The sequence below is a fragment of the Pinus tabuliformis genome, chromosome 5_2, assembly GCF_031772625.1.
Source record: "Pinus tabuliformis cultivar Carrire ecotype Pingquan chromosome 5_2, CPIR1, whole genome shotgun sequence".
NCBI classification, from domain to species: Eukaryota; Viridiplantae; Streptophyta; class Pinopsida; order Pinales; family Pinaceae; genus Pinus; species Pinus tabuliformis.
The window spans coordinates 785030791-785038159 of record NC_142306.1 but is presented as its reverse complement, the minus strand read 5'-3'; the positions used below and the strand labels follow the sequence as shown (position 1 = coordinate 785038159).

General features: G+C 37.6%; 1 protein-coding gene across 1 annotated transcript; it reads right to left on the bottom strand.

Moving 5' to 3' along the window:
• Positions 1-5704: 5704 nt before the first annotated feature.
• Positions 5705-6355, bottom strand: LOC149161633 (RING-H2 finger protein ATL60-like). The gene has a single exon (XM_089434949.1). It carries the CDS (start codon positions 6353-6355, stop codon positions 5705-5707), a length of 651 nt encoding a protein of 216 aa, XP_089291075.1.
• Positions 6356-7369: the final 1014 nt, after the last annotated feature.

Here is a 7369-nt window from a genome sequence, read left to right as displayed (position 1 = left end):
CGATAGGACTATAGTCCAACCTCAAGTTGCACACCCATTCGATTATTTTCCTTAATTGAAATCTTCCCACTAGTATCACTACCTAGCCCAAGCAAAAGTTCTTGCAACCCCCTTGTTGCCCTTTCCTTTCCTCTTTTGGGGAAAAGGGATGGCAATAGTTTGTAACTGTTCAAGGAGTTGTTATAATTGTTTCGTATTTAGTTTTTTTCCTTAATTAACCCTGTTTGATTTCTTTAAACAAAAATGTCATGATACTTGGCTTTTCCAGCCTTCTTAACAAACATGTTAAGTGAATTGAAAAGTTTCTATGTTCTACATAAACTTGGTAAAAAAAAAGAGTAAATATGATGAAACAAAAGGGTGTTACACTAAAAAAAACTGATTGATAAAGAAAATTCATTGTCATAAAGCAATATTTTTCCAAATATCTTTTACATTTTTCAAAATCTATGCCCACTTTCAAGAAATGATGAAAATCAAATGTGAATAAAAAACCTATAATCATCTAGATTTAATGTCTACTCAATGGTACAAGCGATAGACTTGGGTTAGATGTCATCTTATTTGTATAAAACAAACTTTAAATATTGAGTTAGATGGAAGCTTATTCCTATAAAAGAAACAACATTTAATATTATCTTTATTTATATTTTTTTATGGTAGTTTGAGGAAACCCTACAAGCCCAAAGGAAAAGTTATATCTTTAATGGGTAATTAGTGGATTCCTTTGACACAATGGAAAGATTTAAATACAATTGAAATGCTTAGCAAAATAACACTTGTATGTAGCCTATAATTTACATTAAAACCATGTGAGCTTTCCTAATATAAATATGTAAATCTATGTAACCCATCGTCCTTATATGAATCACACCTATAGCTCCCTTTTAGACTTACCTTCATTATATCCTTGAAAAAAATCTCAATTTCTTGTTTATCTTGACAAAATCTTAAACTATAACAATATAAAATTTCAAATATTAGGTCATCCAAAAACAACTCTCAAGCTAATTTTCTAGTAAACTAACACTCTATTTGAGAGAACCCTGCAAAAGGACCAATATGAAACCAACTTTTTAGTGTCAACTTCCATTTATTGATAAGCACCTCACTTGTTCAATTGGGCATCAAAAAATAAATAAAACTTATGTTACTCACAAGTTTGTGACTCTATATGTTGAGTCTAATTTTAATTGTTCAAAAGAATTAGCAAGTTTGTCGATACAATATTAATGCTAACCAGACGGACAACACACAAGAGGAGAGAGGTCGGATTAACTTGACGATGGCGACGGCTAGGGTTTTTTCGAGCAGAGTTTCTGTCATTGCCGCGGTGGCTCCCAAGCCCACCTCAGGGACCGAAGCCGATCCAGGGATTGGGGCGACGGCGACCATTGCTGGTAGGCTGCCTTTCTTGCATGCGCCTCCAGAGAAATGGCATGCCTCCTGCAGAAAAACGCTTCAAATGCACCCAGATCAACGCGGAAATGCAGCTGTGGGATTATCCGTCATAAGGAATCACGCGATTTTGGACTGGGAACAAAATTTATGCTCTCAACGAGACCGGGAGGTGAGGGTTTCAACGGAGTCACACTTTTTTAAATGGATATACGAAGAGGCCTACCTCTGGCGGAAGATCGAGGCCATGAACGGCGCTCTTGAACAAACAAGATGTCGTGCCGGGTGGCTTTCAGAGGCCAGGCTCTGCCAAATCGCATGGAGAAAAGGTAGGGGAGGGCCGCATGAAGCAGATCCGATCCCTCCATCAACGCAGGGGCCCAAACATTATAGTTTCGGCTCGGATCTACATGATCTAGCCAATATACGAGCACAGCGCGACCCCAGGCAGCAGATCGAGGGCACAAATCATAGATCGAGCAGAGCTTTAGCAGATCCAGACAAGTTCAAGGAAAAACAAACAAAAACAGGACCAGATCTGGAGGTCTGCTTGCAGCCAGAGCAGGTAAAAAATTCTTGTTTTCAGATTCTGATTAAACCCCCTCAAGGAAAAACTCGTTTAGTATGGGTTCTTGCAAGAAGCACCTCCCTGCAGCTGAAACAACAGATTTGGGCTGAAATGGGTTACCCAGTTCAGATCCAACATCTGGTCAGTGGCAGGCGGACCCTCCAGGATCTCAGATCGATTGATAGCTATGAGATTGGGCCAGGATCAATCATTACATTAAACTTCAGATTGAGAGGAGGGGCTCTGCCTCAGGGACAGCCAAGCTCCTTAGGGGGGGACAAGGGGAAAAAATCTACACCCCAGCACCAACCCAAAGGAGGTTTATCCTACAAAAACATTCTTCAGGGCAGCAGAGACATAGGGTCTTCTTCAGATCAAGGCGGACACATACCCAGGCCATACATAGTAGATCAGTCAGAGCAAACCCCAGCCTTAAATTTAGATTCCTCAGGGCTTGACGATTTCGTAAAGTCCTACGAAACGCAAGCTCTAATATGCCGCTTCAACAGCTTTTGGCCCAAACCTTTGGATCTATTCCATTGGATCTTCACCAGCTGGACCATGGAATGTGATATTCACCTATGCTCAAAGGGGTTCTTTATAGTTAAATTTACATCCAAGGAGGTCAAAGATATAGTCATCAGTACAGGGCCATGGTTTTGGGGAACATCGGGGCTATTTATGACCCCATGGTTTCCAGATTTTGACCCAAACAAAATGACTGTCACCAAAATGCCGGTCTGGGTCAGACTATACAATCTTCCTCTGCACTTTTGGAATGAACAAGTCTTGGAAGGCATTGGAAACAGCTTAGGGGAATATATCAAAACGGACCTGGAAAGGATTGATGAAAGGATCTACACTTTCGCACGTATTTGTGTGGAAGTAGATTTAAGCAAAGGGCTGCCGGACAATATAAGGTTGATCTACAAACAACAAAACTGGTTGCAATTACTAGATTATGAAAACACTGCTTTCAGATGCAGGCTCTGTAGACAGACAGGACACCTGCAAAGTTCATGTCCAGAAGACAAGAAAGTAAACAGTAAAAAGAAGCAGAAAGGGAAGCAGAAGAAAGGGTGGAAATTTTCACCCCCAGACTCAGAGGAAGAAGAATCAGAAGCAGAGGTGGAAGAGGCCCCTGCAGAGAAGACTGAGACATCTCAAGAAATGGAGAATCAGAAGGGAGCCACACCGAACAACAAGACAGAGATGACAAGAGTGGATCCAAGCATGGGAGGCATCAAACGGCAGCACCACTCTGATACTTCAGACTCAGACAAAGAAACTGGCCCACAGAATGCAGAAACACAGATAGTCATTGCTTCGATCGAGCCCACTCAAGGAGAGTGGCGTAAGGTCGAAAAGAAAAAGGGGAGAAAAACTTGAAGTGAGAATTTTACTCTCTTTCAGTTTTTTGCCTCTTTCTTTCTCTCTCCTCTCTTCTCTTTTTTTCTTTTTCTTTGTGCACGTTAGCCTTCTAACGTTGCGATGGGTGCAAAAGCACTCGGGCCCTTGTGGCAGCCTACAGAATGTTTCAGTGCATATGCAAGTGTAACTTTTCATTATCTTTTTAATAAAAAGTTACTGTTTTTTCCTTTGGAAAAAAAATATTAATGCTAACCACATTGTAATGTAATGCACTTCACTTATTCAATTAGGCATCAAAAAATAAATATAACTTACGTTACTCTCAAGTGTGTTACTCTCAAGTGTGTGACTCTATATGTTGAGTCTACTTTCAATTGTTCAAAAGAATTAGCAAGTTTATCAATACAATATTAATGCTAACCACATTGTAATGTAATAGTATAGTAAATGTAAAGGCCTCAGAAAAAGTTAGTGATGCTTCACCTTAATAGAATGGAATCTATGCTTAAAAGAATGAAATATGACATTAAAAGAAATTTTGTGTTTAAATATGTTTGACTATACCAAACTATTCCCTCAATTATGAAAGAGATATAAGTGTTTTATGCATTTTGAGGTAAGAAAAAAACTAAGCATCTAACACAATATGTAACTTAGATGAATATTATTTATCCATTGTAACTTGCTACAATGGCCCTACATCATTCATTTCCAACTGTGCATCTAAATAATCCTCGAACTTCTTATGTTCCTGATGTAAAACCCATCACCTTTATACATCGAACTTCAAATCACCATAAATATATTTTTCAAAAAATAAAACCCCTTTTATAAACGGTTGTTAGATATAACCATCAACAAAGTCTTTTTTATGCTCACCTCACTAACAATAAACCACGACCCGATATTACTTTTCGGAAAAATTACAAAACGTAAAGAATTCCACAAAAAGGCCAATACCCATTAGTACTTTCTATATATATATAAAAAAAAAAAAAAAAAACAAAACAAAACAGTTTCCAGGGAACCCAAAATACCGATGGCAGAAAACCACGCCAGTGCTTTTGTTGAGTAAAAAAAACAAAAATAAATAAAAATGATCATATAAGATTTCCAAAAGATCCACCCTAATTGAACCCAGCCGGGAAGTCCACCACTCCCAATCTCGGCCCAAAAGTCATTTTCTCTCCTTAAAAAGACAAACAAATAAATATCACAATTACCTAAAACCTTTTATTTCTCTCAATATTTTATCTTTTCCACATAAACCAATCAAAACCCAAACCCAATTTGCAAATTCATTGACATCATCTCCACCCAGAGTACATTAGAAAAACTGAAATAAGAAAATTCCTTTCATGTCATATTAAAACAATCCAAAAAGCACACAGATTTCCCCAAACAAACGAACAACCAAATTGCAAATTCACCACCCTGATCTCCACACGTAATATATACTAAAAGTATTGAAATAAGAATTTTTTTTCTGCGATATTAAAACAACAACTAAAAACCGCAATATTCCCATAAACAAAGGAGAAACCCTCCTGGGTTCAATTCCAGCGGCATAAACGCAGAAGGCAGCAACAAAATTTACCAAAAAGACCGAACAACGAAACGTTGTAGACACTAGAAATAAAAAATTACAGTGGGTTTAGTAACTTGGAGCGTTATGCAGCCGCCGTCTCCGCCCTGTTGGAATATGTATGGAGAAGGTCGTTGATGATATTATTATTGGCGTTGGAGGAACTCTCTTTAGCAGAATCAGAGCGGCGTCAATGGATTTTGATATCTGCTATTCAAGTTCCCTTTTCTGTGATGGGATTCTTAAAGGAAAATACATTTGGCGGATCGTAATTGGCCTTCCACAGAGGACGAAGGTCGCTGGGCAGCCGTCCCCCTAAAAACGCCTTGGAGTAATAAGAGTGAGTACTGTACTTTAAAAATGTTTAAAAACTCATCCAACCTTTGGACTCTCTGGAAGAGAAAAGCGTTGCATTTCCTTAAATATCATTAAGCAAGTATTAATCGTATTTCAGATTCGTTCTATACAATTTAATCAAATGAGTTCGATTGCAATCCAATAAAAACTGTAAAGAAACGAAGTGAAACCAAACGATGGATGATATGCAAAACTAAATCAGAACCCATTTCCATTTCTTTTGCGACACATTTTACCGTAATAACCAGACGATAGACGAATATATCAAAATTTAGATCATACATTAGCATACATGTATGATCTTTACACTAGAGATAATAGAGAATCATAGTTGTTACACTATAGGTAGCCGAAGGATATTCCGAAGACGACTGCGAACCATTTGGCGAGCAAAACTAATGGAAAACATCGGCTTCTTGGGTATATTAATGGCAATATGCTCTTCCACTGGAGGTACCCTCATCGATATCTGCATTCATTTGCTCCTCCACACAACCGGGTAATATATTTGGTGGGTTCTCGATGTCATATTGCTCTTCAGAACTTGCAGTCTGCCCGTCCTCCAAATTCAGATTGGGAAGGATCACTTCCCCAATTAGTTCTGGGATTGTAGACGAAACCTGCGCAACTCTAGGGGATTCCAAAATAGATTTTTTGGGTTTGGCGTCAGTTCTGCAAACGGGACAAGTGGAATGCGAAAAAAACCACATGTCGATACAGTCCACATGAAAACTATGTTTGCAATTGGGTAGAATCCGGGCATTTTCATTCTCCTGCAACTCGCACAGACATATTGAACACTCTAACCCATCCGTGAAATTCTGTGATCGATACACAAACTTGGGCAGTGTCTCTAATACAACAGAATCCAACCCCATGTTTTGCAGAGTTTCCGGTTCTTGTCCAGTAAAATCAATCCGACGTCGCCTAAAATGAGATCTTCTTCTGGTAGATTTTACGAAATCCCAAATCCACTTCCCATTGAAGTGGAGCACAATCACGAATGCAAGCACAACAAGGCATATTCGGGCAAACAACATGATTTTGTCGACTTGGTCCTGCCCATGATTGCCCATGGTCGGAATTGAGGTGCTCTCGGCCCTCAATCCACTTAGACGGCTTGCCTTCCTGGAGAGGCAGACTACCCACTTAGATGACCTACTTTCCCAGAGAGGCAGACTGCCCTTCCTTCTGCTATGCTTCTGTACTGAATCAATTGCTGCATAGACTTTAATACGCGTATGGGTTTAGGGTTTTGATGAATAGCAGTATTGACTTGAAAACCAAGCTTTTATGGTTTCGAGGAATAGCTGTACTAACGCGGTTAATTTTTCTCATATTCCAGAAAAAAATCACTTCGCGAACCCATTTTCTAAAATCACTGCCCGAACTCTCTGAAATTGACGTGTTCTCGGCCCTCAACCCGCTTAGATGGCCTGCCTTCCAAGAGAGGCAGACTGCCATTCCTTCTGCTATGCTTCTATGAATCAATTGCTGCATAGTCTTTAAAACGCGTATGGGTTTAGGGTTTTGATGAATATCAGTATTGACTTACAAACCAAGTTTTTATGGTTTCGAGGAATAGCTGTACTAACGCGGTTAATTTTTCTCATCTTCCCCCAAAAAAAAAAATAAAGTGCATAAACTAATTATTATTGTTTTTTTACAAATTGAATTTTCCTTATAGCAATTATATTTTTAGAATTTTGATTAATTTAAAAAATGAGTGGAAATATTTTTAAGTATATTAAGTGCAACTTTATTTATAAAAAGTGGAATCTATTAAATGATCACATTTTTTGACCATTGGTTTAATACTAATTTCTATAAAATGACCATGTTTTTCGACGATTTGTTTTATGCTAAAAAAAATCATTTCTTTTAATTACTATATTCAAATACATTCGATTTTAAAAATAATAATTTCATTATGATAATTAATTTTATTTTTTAATTTATCTAGTTTTAAAATATTTATTTTTAAAAAAGTAAGTTAATATGTAGGCAAAAATTTTTATGTAGTATTTTATATTTTTCATTTTATTTTTTATATATTTCATTAAAATGTATTAAAATATTATTAAAATTAT